General features: G+C 40.2%; 1 protein-coding gene across 3 annotated transcripts in view; it reads right to left on the reverse strand.

The window, feature by feature from the left end:
- VPS50 (VPS50 subunit of EARP/GARPII complex) overlaps nt 1–19,920 on the reverse strand; it is a 178,557-nt gene that overhangs the window by 147,974 nt on the left and 10,663 nt on the right. For all 3 annotated transcript variants that reach the window (XM_065398182.1, XM_065398181.1, XM_065398180.1), the window contains exons 3-5: nt 2,795–2,917; nt 2,097–2,168; nt 991–1,044 (exon numbers count right to left, since the gene is read on the reverse strand). In XM_065398182.1, the coding sequence (XP_065254254.1) occupies nt 991–1,044; nt 2,097–2,168; nt 2,795–2,917 (249 nt within the window). The remainder of the gene's footprint in view (nt 1–990; nt 1,045–2,096; nt 2,169–2,794; nt 2,918–19,920) is intronic.

Consider the following 19,920-nt stretch of genomic DNA (forward strand, 5'->3'; position numbering starts at 1 on the left):
TCTACATTCGATTGGCAAAATGATGAATCCAAGTTTCCTTGACTCTAATGGTCTAATTTGTTTCTTTGAGGAATCCTCACTTTGATTTGCGGAAAAGATGAACCAGATCCTGGCTGACCGGACCAATCTCATGAGAGCACTATCAGAATAAGAGGGTATGAAAGCAATCATTGAAGTCTCTTGGAAGTGCCATGTCCAACTTACTTGTCGGTTGGACACACGTCTCATGACTTGGTAGAGACCAGTGGGAAGTTTGGAATTTGTTACTGATGAGGATTGTTAATGCCTTCTTCATGGAAGCAAGGTGCAAGCCATCCTTCAACATAAACAGCAGTGAGGCTCCTGCTCAAGCCCGCTCCGGCTGCTACTTCATCTATAGCCTCCCATTTCTGAAACATCTTATGATGATGTTGGAACAGCTCCCATGATATCTCAATCTCGTGTTCTCGATTCCTACCAGTCTGGTTTCAGACATGAGTTTAGTGTAAGAATTTAGTTCCTACTGGCAATGGAAACACCACACAACTACTTTTGGATTGTCAGCTGGAGAGTCAATGCTAGATTTGTTGGATCTATAGAAAGCTTTTAAAACCATTGACCAAGTAGTTTGCCTCATCTTCAGAGGCTTGTTTGAGCTAATGGAATGCCCTTTCATTACGTTCATTCATTCCTCAGGTAATTAGTAGTAGCAGTATTCCTTGACAGGGCTTTTAACTGATTTTGACATTTTTTTAAAAAATAGGGTTGATTTGCAATGGATTACTATATTGATTTAAGCATCTAGGTGCACTGATGGTGGGTATCAACACGACTTAAGTAAAATAGCCACAGGATATAAGAATTTAAGACTACACTCTCCCATTGATTAGATGAATGATCCACAATTGTGCCTGAAAAACAGATCAAGTTGAATTACAGTAACATTAGCTGGTGTGATTTAATAATTCACAGAAGGCATTTACAATATAATACATCAGTTCATTATCTTACCTTAACATATGCAGGCTGCTTTTCAAGAATCAAGTCTGCAACCTTTTTAGATACCTTGAAGGGGAAAATATTATATGTGAGGTATCTGGAAAGTATCCAATCTCTATGCTGAAAGATCTGCATTAAGAACTCTGAAGATTTCCTGTAATTCTTAACATTCTTAATCATACATTGATTAATACATATGCCAAGAAAGAAGTAAACATTCTAAGATAATGACCACACTTCTCCTGCAAATAAAAACAGATGTATGTTTACAGCTCCATTTGGGAATTAGTAGATGTTTTCAAATTAACCTTTTAGCCCTTTACCAGCTAAAGAGCACACTTGAGTAAAAACAGAAAAGACATGGAGCACTGGAGCCTGATATATTCTGTTTTCCATGTTATTAGTGTGCAATTACAAATTAACCACCTACACTGGAGATTAAACAAACTACAAAGGAAACTTTCCTTTCATACAAATACCATATTATTTATAATTTATGCTAGTTTATAATCATCCTGTGCATGGCAAAATCAACTTAAGTTTTCCTTTGGTGTGCAAGACATAAGCATTTTAAATTATGTTTTGCACTGCTCTGAATTAAATCGTAAATGAAGGGCTATTCTATTCTGAGAATTACACCCTATATTAAATTTAAAAAATAAGCATCTTTCCAGCATACATACACATAAGAAAGGTTGAACAAGGAAAAAATACCAAATAAACCATCAGTAATTTATATAGAAAATCATGTTCAAAACAGTTTTCTTCCAGCAAGGGTTAGGGATGTTTAAGGAGACAAGGGCTCAGCACCTGAAGTGAGGGAATGATTTATGTTGTTCTTAAGCACTTCTCTCTAACCCTCCCAAAGATGGGAATCAGAGGAGAATCTGGCTGAAGCAGTCAACCAGCTCATCCATCTTGTTGGCTGAGGAGAAATGGAGATGAAGAGGTTCTTAATGTGCTAACTTAACTGGGTTAATACCTTTAGGGATCCAAGATTATTTTCAGCCCCATGTCACGATAATCTTAATAAATAGAGTAAGAACTACTGGAGCTCACAACACGTCAGTGGCATCAAGTTCTACACACTCAACACAGGAGAAAAGAGTTTTACTTACAGCAGCTTGTTGTTGCTTTAATTTGTCTCTGTATTCTTCCACTTCTTGAAGACTAAGAACTGGAGGAAGCTTCTGTATGTAGAAGACAAAATTAAAACCAATGAAAAATGAATGTAGATGAAGTATACATATAATAATTAAATGCATTTAGGAAACAATGTTATGCTGTCACAATCTAATCTGCATTTAAAGTAAGACAATGATAAACAATGAAAAGTCAGAGTTACATTATGGTGAGTATCCAGTAATGGATAATCAAAATCTCAGAGAGCTTTTTCTTGCATTCAACAGATTATGTGCACACACACCCCGACCACAGAATCAACACATAACATATTGTAATTTTGGTTACTAACAAAATAAAGCCAAAAATACAGTTTTTCTGCCAAATCTAATCAATTTCCCAGTTTTGATTATTTTGGCCATTTCATAAGCAATTTGATCTCTGAATTGTTTGGAAGCACAATGGGCCTGATCCTAAAGCCACTGAATCCAATGGGAAGATTCCCATTGATATCAATGGGCTTTGGATCAGTCCCTATACAGCCATAGAAAAATCTTAATTCTGGGTTAAGGGAAAAGAGAAAAGTCACACAAATAGTGAAGTCAAGATGAAAGGGTGAACATTGACTAAAATAAATGTCATTGATTAATGTCTTTTAGAATACTGACTTTGGGGGGGGAGGAAGACTGCTTACCTCCAACTCATACTTCACAATATCAAAGGAATCATTGGAAAAATACACTTCTTCAATGCTGTTAATTATTTCTTGCTGGGCTTGAGGATCGGTTGGTTGTTCCCGGAGTTCTCTCAGCTCCTCCTTAACAAAAATATTGATTTTAGTAAATGTTACTACATAGAAGGAACTTTGCACTCTCAAGACAACCTGCTTTCCAAAGCCATTATACAAGTGAGAGAGCCCTGGGTATACAAAACAGAAACAGCTGTTTTGTTCAGTCTGTTCCAAATATTGGAAGTGGGAGACTATCCAAATAGCAGAACTCATGCTATACTGCTGTGAATTGCCTTGTTATCGCTGTACCAATATACATTTTGTTCATGAAACATGGCACAAATGTCTATGGGGTCAGGTCTTTCCCCGGGTGTTCACAACACTTAAGGAACACTCAAAATAAAGCAAAATAGATCGGGGGCTATCTTTCAGAAGTGCTGAGCACTCACCACTTCAATTGAAGTCACAAGGAACCATGTAAGTACTCGGCACTACTTCAAATCACGTCAAAGGGGGTGGGTTTAAAGGCAAAGTTAACAAGCAGAGTCTTTCCTAAATAAATGATAGACATTCTCTGTTAAAATATTGTGATTATTTGTTATGTTCCTGAAAGAATCGGACAAGGTACAGTACAGCAGCCTATTTCCATGAGCTAAATTGTTTCAGAATATTTCAAAGTGAATTAAATATATTTGAAAACTAAATAGAGAGCTTTGCCCTCAAAGTTAGTTTTTCTAGTTTAAATAAGCTGAGGGAATATTTGCATAAAATATTCATGTTGACCATTTCTTAGACGTTAGTGTATTAAATTTCTTAGGAGGGAAAAATGACCAGACTTAGTGAGCTTCGAGCAAGTCAGAACACACACACAGTAAAACCAGAAAGATGAGGACATAAATCGGTGACCTAACTCTACTATAGTCAGTCAAATCAGCAACATATCTATTAGATAGCAAAGAATCATGCCACACAACACCAATCCCACTGGCCCCTGCTAATGTCAGGCCATATCTTAATGGTTAATGATAACTAAGATTCTGACAGATCTTTTAAAAAAAGAGGCATCCGACTTCTATCATTGCCCATACGAACTGCCCATAACCCTCAGGCAATTAGAAGCTACATCATCAGACACCTGACATAAGAAAAATCAGAGGACTCCAGAAATTTTGAATTGTGCTGCCACCTTCTCAACAACTGTACCAAAACAAGGTAGGTTAGGCAGGGAGAGGGATAAAAAGATCAGCCTCAAGTGATGATATAGTAAGCAAAATCCAAATGAACATTTTTGAGGTAAAATGGTATTTTGACATCCCTTAGGAAGTGTAAATCTTCAATACCACTGCTCCTTGCTTAAAAAAAAAAAAAAAAAAAAAAAAAGGCACACAGACACACATACGCATGCTATGCAGTTGTGCTGGATGGAACACCAAACTGCATGTAGTGCCTCAGCAAGTGAATAGGACTAAAATTCGATTTTAGACAACTTGGCATTGGTCCTCTCCAGACATGGATCTGTACCATCAGAGCCTCAATCCAGTCCACCCTTCTTTTAAAAGTTAGAAAAGCCTTAAGGGAACAATACTCTATTTTGCCTCAGATGGATGACAGTATGGCAGCCCAAATCTACCAAGTACTTCCACCTGCAATATTTCCACTCTGCAGAAGCTAAACGAAAAACCTCATTTGTCTCCACAACAACCACAGCACAGGAATTTAAACAGTCTCTCTGAAGCAGTTTTTCAGCCATCTCCATGCCATGTATTTTATTTGCAATAGGTTGTCTGTGTACCAATGGGAGCTTTGAGGAAGAAAGACAGCATTTAGGAGGTATTTTGTTAATAACCATAGACAAATCCTATCATCCCCACCAGGTCACCAACAGAATGGTCCACTGGCTGAGCAGTACAATCCCTAATGATCCATGTCTGGAGGGGACCAATGCCCAGTTGTCTCAAAATGAATTTCAGCCACATTCACATGCTGAGGCACTATATGTGCAGGATGGAACACCAAACTGCAACCTCATGGCTTGACAAGTACAATGAAATTACATTTATCTGCAGCTTCAGATGGAGGCTATATTAAAATAAAACTGGTGGCTTTAAAATAAAATGTGTGGGAGGTGAGAGTTCTTCTGAACAGAGAAGAAAAAATAGTCACTACTTGGCTCTCACCAATAAGAAAAAATGTGGGAGTTTTTTGTTTAACTTTTTATTCAGGCAAAGTTACAATAAAACATTGATATACTACATCATACATTACTTATTATATATTCAGGATCAGGTTAATATTCAAAGAATCTGTCTAGAAAAATGTTTTTCTATCTACTATTTTATTTTGGAGAGTAGCTTTGGCCCAACCCTTTACAACTTCAGATATCTACACACAGTCAACACCAAGAAATTTAGGCTAAACTAAGATAATATTCAGTAAATACAATGAACCATTTTCATCATTTTTGGTGTAAACCCACCAAATTCTATGCAGTTACCGAGGATGAATCTGACCTACTGAGTATGTTTTAATTATAAAGAGTGATCTTAGCCTCAAACTTTGAGAAACTGCACTAATTCCCACTGATTAATTTTTGCATGTTTCACTGTAACACTAGTCAGGAGGACTGGAGCTGACTTGCAGTTTCACTCAAACTATGCTCAGACAGCAAATCAAAGATTCCAGGAGAGGTTTGCTCCTTTAATCCAAAGCCCTTCGTGATTTTGTTTTTTCCAGGGGAGAGGAAGACAAATTTTTAATTTATTTATTTATTGGAGGGGTTTTTTCTCTCATCACAACACAAAAAAACGCCACAAATCTCTAAAACAAAAGAAACATTTTGACTCGTCCAACAGTATGCAACATTCCAGCTTGTCAATTTAGGACTAGACAGTCTAACCACTAGTGTATTATTTGGTCAACCCAACCCTCATAATTCACATTTATAACAGCTACAACATTTAAATACTTTTCTTTATAAAGGAAATAAACCAGGTCAAAAACTATGTCTGACTTCTGTGAGAAGAACAAATCTGAAGTCAGTAAGTTGTCCACAGCCAGCCAGGAGGTTTAACAGTAGCACACACTAGCATTTAGGACATCAAAATTAAAGAGTCAGTCAATCCTTTACTCCCCAGAGCAGTAGGGGTTGGACATGATATTAGCATCTCTTATGGAAAGTTTCTCCCACTGCCTCAACTGCCTCTACTGGTTGCAACTGGGCACAGAATGTACCTAAACATCCTCGGGTTCACTGTAAGGGACTCACAATTAACATGGGGGACTATGTCCCAGAGGTTGTTCCTGTTAGAGGGGTAAAAGACAAACATTTCTTAGAAGGGAGGAGTAACAGGCTTGCCTTTCACAAAAAGCCAAAATACCACCCTGGGTCAAGGCTCCATAGCATAGAACACTTCAACTTCACAAGTGGAGTTGTCCCAGGCTATGTACTAACTCTGCACATCTGCTAAATGCCCCACACCAAAGTGCCCAACTTTATAATCCACCCCAATTGGCTCAGAAGTCCCCTGACATAGTAGTGTGATTGCACGACCACAATTCCACCAACAGGGGGCTTCAGTCTTTGTTCCATTGGGCAGAGACGTGAGATTTTAGGCAGTAAATCTGACGCAGGATTTTTAATCTACCAGTGGCCGTGTTTTACAAATACTTAAATCCCCACAAACCCTTAAAAGTCACTGCAAAATATAAACAAAACCTCTACAAAGAGAATCCCAATGATAAATAAATATAATAGAGAACATGGGAAGAAAAAGTCTTTATATGCAATCAGTTTTGACTTTAATAGGCTCACTAAATAGTCCCTAGCTCCTCACATTATTCAAAATAACGTAAATTCATACTTTACATCAAAACAAGAGAGACCCAAAAAAGCAACGCACTGAACATAAGAATGGCCATACTGGGTCAGACCAATGGTCCATCTAGCCCAGTATCCTGTCTTCCAACAGTGGCCAACTGTTTTTCAGGAAGAGTAGAAAGAGCAAAGGGGGTAACATAACAGCATGAAGTCAGTGACCCATCTGTACTAACATTTTTCACAATGGAAGAAAAATAAACCAACAGTAATTGCTTGCTCTGATATTTTGAAAAGAAATGGGATTTCAAGCTTCTTGAGTTGAAGAGACTTAATAGTGCTTCTGGTGAGATGCAACAGAGGGTCCTGTGGCACCTTTAAGACTAACAGAAGTACTGGAGCATAAGCTTTCGTGGGTGAATGCCCACTTCATCAGACGCAAGTGAGATGTGCTGCTCAAGAGTTAAAGTAATAAAACAGAAGGACGCATGATTACATGAAATAGGTTATATCACTGCGTGCAGTAATTTTTTCATCTTATTTCCAGAAGTAAACAGAGAGTCTCTTTGAAAATGTTCTGTTACTTCTTTCAACCCCAGCTGTTGTGATTGACTATGTTTAGGTGCCATCTGGTGGAAAACCTGTGAAACTGTAGTTCAAAATATATGTTTACCTAAGAAAGCTTAGTTCAGGGGCAATTTTCACAAAGCCCTACTCTTCACCCAGATTTCTAGTGGGCGTTATGGATGCATGATGAGGTTGAGGAATCTACTCAAGATCAGTGACTAAAGAACAAACATTTTGGTGGTCTGATATAAGCCATGGTCATCAGTGGATAGCAATCTTAATATGCAAGTATATACATACACTGGACAGTTGAGCAGTAAGAAAGATGTTTAATGGACTGGATGGTACATGGATTGGTAATTGGATATCAAGCCTGTTACGTCTACGTCAGGGGTCAGCAACCTTTCAGAAGTGGTGTGCCGAGTCTTCATTTATTCACTTTAATTTAAGGTTTTGCGTGCTAGTAATACATTTTAAAGTTTTTAGAAGGTCTCTTTCTATAAGTCTGTAATATATAACTAAACTACTGTTGTATGTAAAGTAAATAAGGTTTTTTAAATGTTTAAGAAGCTTCATTTAAAAATAAATTAAAACGCAGAGCCCCCCAGACAGGTGGCCAGGACCCAGGCAGTGAGAGTGCCACTGAAAATCAACTTGCGTGCCGCCTTCGGCACACGTGCCATAGGTTGCCTACCCCTGGTCTAGGTCATTAGCTTGAATCCAGCCCATAAAAAACAAGATAAAATTTATGTCTGAAGAGCGCTGTACAATAATTGTTACCATCTTACAGCTTTTTAATGGCTTATATGAATGACTTTTGGTCTCAATCCTGTTCCCAGTGAACGTGTATGCATAACATCATACACCACTACCAAATTTGGCATCCTTGTTGGCTCTCTCAGCAAAGTGGCAAGAACTGAATGAGCACAACAATTAGGTACCCTCTCACCCATAGAAGATGGTCCGCCCAGGTCAGGTTTAAGGCACCTCGATATGGATGTACAGTACTGGTCCTGGGGATAACTGAAGGACTTCACTTAGCAAGAACTGTCAATCCAGCACTAAACTAACACACAAAACATGAAGTTCCCCAACTCTAGAGAAGAAAGCAGTACTGGGGTCGCTTGCATTGATCTTATTGACTGGTTGTGGAATGGATTTGCACGTTAAGGGGAGACTGCCTGCATGTAGCTGCTATACACAAAAGAGAGGAGGAGGGGCTGCTCTGGATTTAAAAGCATGAATAAACCACTTTCATCAGTCCCAACTTCTGAGCTCACCAAGGAGGTTTTCATCGCCCGAAGACACATGTGCTCTAGTCAGGTGTAGCAAGGAACAGAACACATTTAGAGGCACATGGTTTGTTGCCCTCACAACACACTGTATTTTATTTTAAAGGAGTCTACTCTAACCTGATGCTTTAATGTCCTTTAGAAAATCATTTCCTAGCAGTCTCCTGGATAAATCATAGCTTTGTGTCAGTACACAGAGACTCCTGTTACAAGCTAGTTTAAAACTCAATGTACTGTAAAATATCATCCATAAGGAACAGGTGGCTGATTTAAAAACAACAAAATATTCAAAGGCTGGGGACTGGGACAGATTCATCTGTACTCTGGGCCACTGCAAGTGAAATCACCTAACTTGTCATCTGAATGTTTGACTCCAAGTTTTGTTGGACTCTCTTTTTTCTGAGCTTTGCAATCACACAGGGGGGAAAAGAGTATTTTAAAACACTTGAATTTCTAACATTTTCCAAACTACTGACACAGCAAACTTTGTGAGATGGAAGAAGTGTTAAAATTCTGGACTTCTCTGAACATTTATATGGAAATCAGCACGGATATTTAATATCCTGGATCTAGACCTACATCTAGATCTCTTTATAGAATTAGCAGTTATGCACTGGAAGAAGAAGATTCTGCACAAAACTAAAAAGTGGTAATGTTATGATGACACAACTAACAAAGTGACTGAGAAAAGGGAAAGCAATTCTATATTAACCTTCCCCAGAAGGACTACAGTCTCAGAGGTTCCACCGAACATTAAGAAAAAATCCTGGGCTGTCCTACACATTCTTTTCTTGAAGACAAGCTAGATGGCTTGGTTCTCTTTCCATGGTCTGTGCCAAACATGCTGTTCATACACACACTAATCTACAAATAGACCTCACCATACACTAGGACTACAAACACGCCATCATAAACTACAGCTCCTAGCCTGCCCATGCTCAACTGGACTGGTTCTCAGTAACTAAAGCCACCAAGGGCTAACCCAACCCCTCACCACTGAGAGGAGAGGATGTTCCAACCCACCCTGTGCACAAAACTTTAACATTTGTTTCTTAAAGATTCACTATCCCCCATCCCTTCAGTTAAGTTCTGAAAAAAGCTGTCTATCTGAGACATCCAACTAGTGCTCCAGCCCCACAAAACTTAATACCCCTAATATTTCTATGGTTAACACAGATTGGCAAGGGGGCGGGGGGACTAGCATTCAGGCATTTTCACATCATAAAACTTTCTCCTCTTCCAGCCCCACTTGCAGGACATTTTTAAAAGAAAAATCAATAATGCAAGTCTTTTAATATAAGATCTCATGTAAATTCATCAATCCCAACATTTATTCAGAACAGACTGCGATAAGGAAATTGGGGACAGAGTGAGTCATATGGCAGTCACACAGAGAACAACAGATACACCAAGGAACAGAAAAAATAAATTAGCATGTTATTAAAGTGTATGTGTTCAAATGCATCCATTTCTCCCAGGATGAAGTGAGTCACCTATGCATTCTTTACAGTTAGGAATTCAGCAGGCAGTGTGGTGGTATTATTAAGATGTCTGTTCATGGACTGGTATATATTTTTGGAAGTTTTCGCACCAGGACAGCCCATCTCCTATAAAATAGGCTCACATCACTTATGTTGCCAATATACCATTTCTCTTACCAAACTGTCTGCAAAACTAATCACATGTTCATGGTAGGGACACTTTATCCTGCCAGTTTTAATACTGCATGCATCCTTGCAGGATAACACTGCTGATCAGAGGGGTCCCTTTACTGTATAAGGTCACCAAAACACACCCAGCAATGGAGAGAGATAGGCCAGTGGAGAATACTTTGTTGAACTATTACTGGTCCTGAAGTTGTGTATTTTTAAACAGACCATTACATGGTCAAATACTGGATTTGTCTCCACACATTTCCTGCATCCCTTGCCCTTCTGAGTCATGTGTTTTGTTTTGACTTATGCAAATAGCGAGCTATAGATGTGGAATCACCACTTCAACTGCATTTCAGAAGACTCTGCAGGGATAAGGGGTGGTTTCAGGTGGCTCACCCTGCTATTTACTAGAGTGCCTCACTCAAAAGTGCCTGGACCTTATTATAGAAAAGGGCAATAAAAATGATTAGGAGTATGGAAAAGCTTCCATATGAGGAGAGATTAATAAGACTGGGACTCTTCAGCTTATTAAAGAGAGGACTATGGATATGATGGAGGTCTATAAAATCATGACTGGTGTGGAGAAAGTAAATAAGGAAGTCTTATTTACTCCTTCTCATAACACAAAATCTAGGGGTCGTCAAATGAAATTAATAAGCAGCAGGTTTAAAACAAACAAAAGGAAGTACTTCTTCATACAATGCACAGTCAGCCTGTGTAACTCCTTGCCAGAGGAAGTTGTGAAGGCCAGACTATTCAAAAAAGAACTAGATAAGTTCATGGAAGACAGGTCCATCAATAGCTATTAGTCAGGATGGGCAGGGATGCAAAACCAAGACCTTCTGATGGTTGCATGCCTGTTACACCTAACGAGCACACTGGTGTTGCTCTGGTATTGTCCCTGAAGGTGCAATCGGCACTACTGACTTAGCAGGCTTATTCTCCATACCCAATATCTGCCATTTTCAATTTGAAGGTAGGACGTGCAGTAGTTGTTAGTGCATATTCACCACGAGGCAAGACCTGATGCTGACAAAGATGCTTGTTATGCCATGCTAGAAGACATTGTATCTAGTATATCACTCCAACTCCATATTGTCATCTTAGGAGATATAAACATGAGGCTATATCCCCCAAGGATCTGTACTGGGACCTGTGCTGTTCAACTTATTCATAAATGGAAAAAGGGGAAACAGTGAAGTGGCAAAGTTTGCAGGCAATACTAAATTACCCAAGATAGTTAAATCCAAAACTGACTGCGAAGAGTTACAAAGGGATCTCACAAAACTGGATTATTGAGCAACACAATGAAATTCTAAGTTGATAAGTGCAAAGTAACATTGATATGTGTAAAGCACACTGGAAAATATAATCCCAACTATACATACAAAATGATGGGCTCTAAATTAGCTGTCATTTCTCAAGAAAGAACTTGGAGTCATCATGGATAGTTCTCTGAAAACATCTACTCAAATGTGCAGCTGCAGTCAAAGGAAGCTAACAGTGTTACAAACCATTAGGAAAGGGATAAATATAACACCACACATAAATGGTGTGGAGAAAGTGAAGAGAGAAGTGGTATTTACTCCTTAACAGAACACAAAAAACAGGGGTGTTACAATGTAATTAATAGGCAGCAGGTTTAAAACAAGTAAAAAGAACTACTTCTTCACACAACACAGTCAACCTGTGGAACTCAATGCCAAGGGACGTTGTGAAGGCCAAAAAGTATAACTGGGTACAAAAAACAGATAAGTTGACAGAGGATAGGTCCATCAATGGCTATTAACCAAGATTATCAGGGATGCAATACCATGCTCTCGGTGTCTCTAAACCTCTGACTACCAGCAGCTGGGACTGGGTGACAGGGCATGGATCACTTGATAATTGCCCTGCTCTGCTCATTCCCTCTACAGCAACTGGCACTGGCCACTGCCAGAAGACCGCATACTGGGCTAGATGGATCATCGGTCTGACCCATTATGACCATTCTTATGTTCTTAATTGGCCAGGAAAGAGGTGGATTTGAACTGGTACTGGAACCACACAGCTTACAGGAAGAGAGATCAGATAATGATTCACATCTACTAGAATATGCTTCCACAAATGGACTATTTTTAATGGCTATCTGGTTTCAGCACACAAATTGCCAGAAGTATAAATCTCAATATCCAATCCATATAGAATGTATGTGTATTTAAGAATGTATTCTGGAGCAAGATCAGCAATCATTGAATCCTAACAACAATGTTCTGTTTAACAAAGTTCCAGAGAAGGATATCTATTGCATTGAAACACTTCAATGTTGATAAGAAGCATGATGAAGCGATCGCTAACAGATATGCGATTTTCAATAAATATTTTATATTGGATGACCAGCTGTCTACTGTGACGAAGAGTGGACTGTATTTTGGGATTCTATCAGAGACTGTGGGAGAACAACTGGGACTAAGGAGAATGAAAAAAGCAACATTGGATCACAGATCATAGCATCAAATTATGGGAGAGGAAAAAAAAAAAAAAAAAGGAGGTGCAGTGCAGAATGGATGCACTGGAAGGTCAGATCAAGTCAGTGAAGAGAGGAGGAAACCGATAAGGAAAAGAAATGTCATGAACGAGCAGTTAAGAGAGCCTGTCAGAATCATCATAATCAATGGTGGAATGATATGAAGCAGTGTATTGATCTGAAAGACATGACCATAAATGTGTATTTGAGACACCGAAGCTCCTAACTGTACGTCCATTATTGGTGTTTTCACCAGTTTAAGAACAGAAATGGAGAATACTGCCAGGATATTAACTTAAGCACTAGAATGAGCATTTTTGTGAATTAATGAGCAGATCCCACCAAAACATAGACTACAACTTACTCCAAAAAATGAACCCTGACAAAAGCGGCTGCAATCAGCACAGTCGATACTGCTATGCCAGCACGGGCTGCCTGAGGAGTTAGCGTGCCTTGTGGAGAAACTGTATCATGATACAATTAGCAGTGTGAAGGTAAATAGTTATATTACACACTTTTTTTTGTACAATCAGGAGTTCACTGAGAATGTGTTCTCTCACTAATGTTATTTAATATTCTAATAGATTACCTGACAACAGTGCTGACTAAGGCCAAAGTAGATGTGAAATTTAAAGATTAATCTTTAGAGGATCTCAAGTAAGCATACAATTTTGTCTTACTTGGAGAGACTACTGACCAACTATAGCCAATGCTAGAAGAGATGTGAAGTGCAGAATCTATGGGACTTAAGATCAATGGTGATAAAACCAAAGTTAAGCATGCCTCCTATAAAGCGGAAATGAATGACCAGTAGATACTGCATGTAGATGGCAAGAACAGTGAAGGGATGAACAGCTTTATCTATCTGGGTAGTCAGTTGACAGCAGGAGGTTCTATATCTGAAGAAATCATCTGCCTTGCATCAATACCATTTCAGCATCTTCAAAGACCTCTGTTTGGGCAGCAGGATGGGCTTGTCTTCACTACGGGGGAAATCGACGCTGCTGCAATCGATGCAGCTGCAATCGATGCAGCTGCAATCGATGCAGCAGGTGTCGATTTAACAGTCTAGTGAAAACCCGCTAAATGGAAGGCAGAGCACTCTCCGGTACTCCAGCTCCCCAAGAAGAGTAAGGTAAGTCAACCAGAGAGCATCTCCCGTCGATGCAGCGCAGTGAAGACACCAGGGTAAATCGACCTAAGTTACATCGACGCCATCTACATTATTCACGTATCTTGAGTAGCATAACTTAGGTCGACTTACCCCGGTAGTGAAGACATTCCCTAAGATACGAGTGACACAGTGATCACAGTAGTGATGACAACTCCATTATATGGAGCAAAAACATGGCTGCTAACAGGTCAGGAGAAGAAACAAAAGTCAAAAAGTTAGTTCAGCGTCAAAAGTTACACCACATGCTTAATATCTGTTGGTTTCACTTTGTCACAAATGACGAGATACTTAGATTACCCTGGCAAGTTGCAGTCTTGCACCAGTTGAAAACAAGATGACTGCAACAGTGAGGTCATGTCCAACGTGCAGGAGATGGTACACTTTTACAGAAGGTTTATTGAGCTGAGATCGAAGGAAGCAGAGCACAAGGCTGGCCACAAATAAGGTTGGAAGAAATAATTTTGGAGAGATTTCAGAAGCCTAAACCCTCCCACATTGACTATTGCCAAAAGACAAAGTTCAAGTTCTGCCATCCATGTCTCGCACGCATACAGAAAAATGGAGATGACCAATGCATGCAGCAGTTTCAGTTTGGATTCCAGGGAGATGTTCTTATTCCTCCAAATTGGCTTTAGCTTTGCCACTGCTGCTGTTTGCGCAGTTCTTGCCCAAATTTCTGCCTTGTATCCTTCATTAGTGATGATTGCCCCCAAATACTTGAACTGTTTCACTGTCTCCAGCTCTTGTCCACTGACAGTGATATGTGAGCTGATCCCATCACATTTGTCTTCTCTGCACTGATTTCCATGCCATATTTTGCGGAGGTTTCATCCAATCGTTTCACAAGGTTGGCAAGTTCATCTTCGCTGCCTGCCAGGCCATCAACGTCACCAGCGAACCGAAGATTTGAGATGGTTCGTCCCCCAATGCTGACTGTGCATTTGTGATCTTCTAAGGCATCAGTCATTATGCGCTCCAAGTATATGTAGAACAGTGTGGGCGAAAGAAGGCAGCCTTGCCGGACTCCAACAGTGGTGAGAAACCACTCTCCTATTGTGCCATTGACGAGAACAGCACTGCTAGCCTTGGCTTACAGTTGTTTAATGGTAAGAATAAGCTTACGACCAACATTGTACTTCTTCATGGTTGCCCAGAGAGCTTCACGCCATACTCTGTCAAACACCTTCTTGAAGTCAACAAAGACATGGTAGATGTCCTGCTGGTGTTGTAAGTACTTCTCACATAGAACACAAAGGATGAAAATCTGTTCTGTGGTACTTCTTCCGGCACGAAAGCCAGCCTGTGCTTCAGCTATGATGTTGTCTGCTTGTGGCTTCAATCTGTTCAATATGACTTTCAACCTCACTTTGCTGGGATGGCTAATTAAGCTTATAGTCCGGTAATTTTGACACAATTGCAGGCTGCCTTTCTTTGGCAGAATGATGATTAGTGACTGGTCCTCCACATGGACCCATTCTGCCAGATCTTGGTGAGTACATCTATTACTATTTCTCCTCCAAATTTCATCAATTCGGCTGGGATGTTATCAATACCTGTAGCCTTTCCGTTCTTGAGTGATTTCACAGCTGCGTCCACTTCTTCACGCAGTATTGGAAAGTCTTAGACAGTCCAGATTCAACGATTTGTCTGCTGGTTGTATAGATTAGAGCAGTAGTTTGTCCACCTATTGGTCATGTCTCATTCTTCTGTAAGACTGTTCCCTTGTTTGTCTTGAATTGCGTTACCTTTGGTCCATCTTTCCTTCGTCAGATCTTTTACAGCCTGGAAGGCTCGTTTGCTATTTTTATTATTGATACACTCTTCAATTTTAGAGCATTGTTTTTCAATCCATATCTCCTTGGCCACCTTCATTCCTTTCTTGATCTTTCTGCCAATTGCTCTGTATTTATCAACTCCCTCAGTGCTGTTCTTGTCTCTCAAGTTCTCTTCTAATGTCACACATTTGTAGTATTTCATTTGTGACCCACGGTTTTATCTTCTTACGATGTTTCCCAAGGATGTCCACTGCTGCCTCATTCATTACAGCGTTGAAATTGTTGCCATTGTTTCTACATCTTCCTCTAGAACAAGCAGCGGGGCAAATTTTCCACAGATCATTGCTTGGAATGACTCTGCAATGTTTTGGTCTCTGAGTCTTTCTAAGTCAAACTTGGTTCTGGTGAACTTTGGCCTGATGATTTTCCTTAGCCGCAGCCAAAAATTTAGCATCACAAGGTCGTGATCACTTCCAATATCAGCACCGGGGAAGCTCCTTGTTTTAGCTCTGTTAATCTCAGAACGAAATTAGTTTTGCACCATGATGTAGTCGATCTGGCTGTGATGTAGACCATTAGGAAGGCACACACACACACACACACACACACACACACACACACACAAAAAGAATTTGAAGAACAGCTAGCTTAAGACTCAAAAAGTAGCAGCAAAAATATTTTAAAGTACATCAGAAGCAGGAAGCCTGCCAAACAACCAGTGGGGCCACTGGATGATTGAGATGCTAAAGGAGCACTCAAGGATGATAAGACCACTGTGGAGAAACTAAATGAATTCTTTGCATTAGTCTTCACGGATGAGGATGTGAAGGAGATTCCCAAACCTGAGCCATTCTTTTTAGGTGACAAATCTGAGGAACTGTCCCAGATTGAGGTGTCATTAGAGGAGGTTTTGGAACAATTTGATGACTTATTACTGTTTAATTTATCAGGACCAGACGGTATTCACCCAAGAGTTCTGAAGGAAATCAAATGTGAAATTGCAGAACTACTAACTGTGGTTTGTAACCTATCATTTAAATCAGCTTCTGTATCAAATGACTGGAGGATAGCTAATGTGACGCCAATTTTTAAAAAGGGCTCCAGAAGTGATCCTGGCAATTACAGACCAGTAAGCCTGAGTTCAGTACCAGGCAAATTAGTTGAAACTATAGTAAAGAACAGAATTGTAAAACACATATATTAACATAATTTGTTGGAGAAGAGTCAACATAATTTTGTAACGGGAAATCATGCCTCATCAATCTACTAGAATTGTTTGAGGAGGTCAACAAGAATGTGGACAACGGGGATCCAGTGGATATAGTGTACTTAGATTTTCAGAAACTCTTTGACAAGGTCCCTCACCAAAGGCTCTTAAGCAAAGTAAGCTGTTATGGGATAAAAGGGAAGGTCCTCTCAGGGATCAGTAACTGATTAAAAGATAGGAAACAAAGGGTAGGAATAAACGGTCAGTTTTCAGACCGGAGAGAGATAAATAGTGGTGTCCCACAGGGGTCTGCACTGGGACCAGTCCTATTCAACATATTCATAAATGATCTGGAAAAAGGGGTTAACAGTGAGGTGGCAAACTTTGCAGATGATACGAAACTACTCAAGACAGTTAAGTCCCAAGCAGACCGCGAAGAGCTACAAAGGGATCTCACAAAACTGGGTGACAAAATGGCAGATGAATGGCAGATGAAATTCAATGCTGATAAATGCAAAGTAATGCCCATTGGAAAACACAATCCCAACTATACATATAAAATGATGGGGGTCTAAATTGGCTGTTACCACTCAAGAAAGAGATCTTGGAGTCATTGTGGACAGTTCTCTGAAAACATCCACTCAATGTGCAGCAGCAGTCAAAAAAGCTAGCAGAATGTTGGGAATCATTAAGAAAAGGATAGATAATACAACAGAAAATATATTGCCTCCATATAAATCCATGGTACACCCACATCTTGAGTACTGCGTGCAGATGTGGTTACCTCATCACAAAAAATATATATTGGAATTGGAAAAGGTTCAGAAAAGGCAACAAAAATTATTAGGAGTATGGAGCAGCTTCCATATGAGGAGAGATTAATAAGATTGGGACTCTTCATCTTGGAAAAGAGACAACTAAAGGGGATATAATGGAGATCTATAAAATCATGAATGGTGTGGAGCAAGTAAATAAGTGTTATTTACTCCTCATAACACAAGAACTAGGGGTCACCAAATGAAATTAATAGGCAGCAGGTTTAAAACTAACAAAAGGAAGTATTTCTTCACATAACGCACAGTCATCTGTGGGACTCTTTGACAGAGGCCTTCATAACATCCAAGACTATCATGGGATTCAAAAAAGAACTAGATAAATTTATGGAGACTAGGTCCATCAATGGCAATTAGCCAGGTTAGGCAGGGATACTGTCCCTAGCCTCTGTTTGCCAGAAGCTGGGAATGGCCATAGGGGATGGATTGCTTGAGGATTGCTGTTCTGTTAATTTCCTCTAGGGCACCTAGCATTGGCCACTGTTGGAAGACAAGATACTGAGCTAGATGAATCTTTGGTCTGACCCAATATGGCCGTTCTTACGTACCAAACCACATACCTAACCAGTGCTCATGCTTCTATATTTGACTGAAGATGGCATTAAAGTTCAGCATTACAGCATGAGTTAGAGGAGGTTAGCATGTGTATTGTGTGTCTTTGTATGCTGGAAATGGATGGAAATTTTCTATCTGAGTTGGAGAGTCTGTTAGTATGATTAATATAATATAATGCTGATTGAAATATAATGGTTGTGTGTGTTCCATAAGATACCCTTAACAGAACATTTTTTTTTTTTTTTTAAACAAGGATTGGCATGGGAGCAGTTATTTGAGTAATCTTAACTGGAAACCGAAGCGGTCTGCAGACCAACAGTTTCCGAAAACCAAGACCAAAGAACTTTTCTGTCCTTTGTGTCAGCAAGGCACAATCTAACTTCAACGTATTCCTCCTCTTCATAGAATATCAGGGTTGGAAGGGACCTCAGGAGGTCATCTAGTCCAACCCCCTGCTCAAAACAGGACCAATCCCCAACTAAATCATCCCAGCCAGGGCTTTGTCAAGCCTGACCTTAAAAACCTCTAAGGAAGGAGATTCTACCACCTCCATAGGTAACCCATTCCAGTGCTTCACCATCCTCCTAGTGAAAAAGTTTTTCCTAATATCCAACCTAACCTCTCCCACTGCAACTTGAGACCATTACTCCTTGTTCTGTCATCTGGCACCACTGAGAACAGTCTAGATCCATCCTCTTTGGAACCCCCTTTCAGGTAGTTGAAAGCAGCTATCAAATCCCCCCTCATTCTTCTCTTCTGGAGACTAAACAATCCCAGTTCCCTCAGCCTCTCCTCATAAGTCATGTGTTCCAGCCCCCTAATCATTTTTGTTGCCCTCCGCTGGACTCCCTCCAATTTTTCCACAGCCTTCTTGTAGTATGGGACCCAAAACTGGATACAGTACTCCAGATGAGGCCTCAACAATGTCGAATAGAGGGGAATGATCATGTCCCTCAATCTGCTGGCAATGCCCCTACTTAAACAGCCCAAAATGCCGTTAGCCTTCTTGGCAACAAGGGCATACTGTTGACTCATATCCAGCGTCTCATCCACTGTAACCCCTAGGTCCCTTTCTGCAGAACTGCTGCCCAGCCATTCAGTCCCTAGTCTGTAGCAGTGCATGGAATTCTTCCATCCTAAATGCAGGACTCTGCACTTGTCCTTGTTGAACCTCATCAGATTTCTTTTGGCCCAATCCTCCAATTTGTCTAGATCCCTCGGTATCTTATCTCTATCCTCCAGCGTATCTACCACTCCTCCCAGTTTAGTGTCATCTGCAAACTTGCTGAGGGTGCAGTTCACACCATCCTCTAGATCATTAATGATGATATTGAACAAAACCAGCCCCAGGACTGACCCTTGGGGCACGCCACTTGATACCGGCTGCCAACTAGACATGGAGCCATTGATCACTACCCATTGAGACCGACGATCTAGCCAGCTTTCTATCCACCTTACAGTCCATTCATCCAGCCCATACTACTTTAACTTGCCGGCAAGAATACTGTGGGAGACCGTATCAAAAGCTTTACTAAAGTCAAGGAATAACACATCCACTGCTTTCCCCTCATCCACAGAGCCAGTTATCTCGTCATAGAAGGCAATTAGGTTAGTCAGGCATGACTTGCCCTTGGTGAATCCATGCTGACTGTTCCTGATCACTTTCCTCTCTAAGTGCTTTCCTTTAAGTGCTTCAGAATTGATTCCTTGAG

This window comes from Emys orbicularis, chromosome 2 (genome assembly GCF_028017835.1).
Source record: "Emys orbicularis isolate rEmyOrb1 chromosome 2, rEmyOrb1.hap1, whole genome shotgun sequence".
Classification (NCBI taxonomy): Eukaryota; Metazoa; Chordata; order Testudines; family Emydidae; genus Emys; species Emys orbicularis.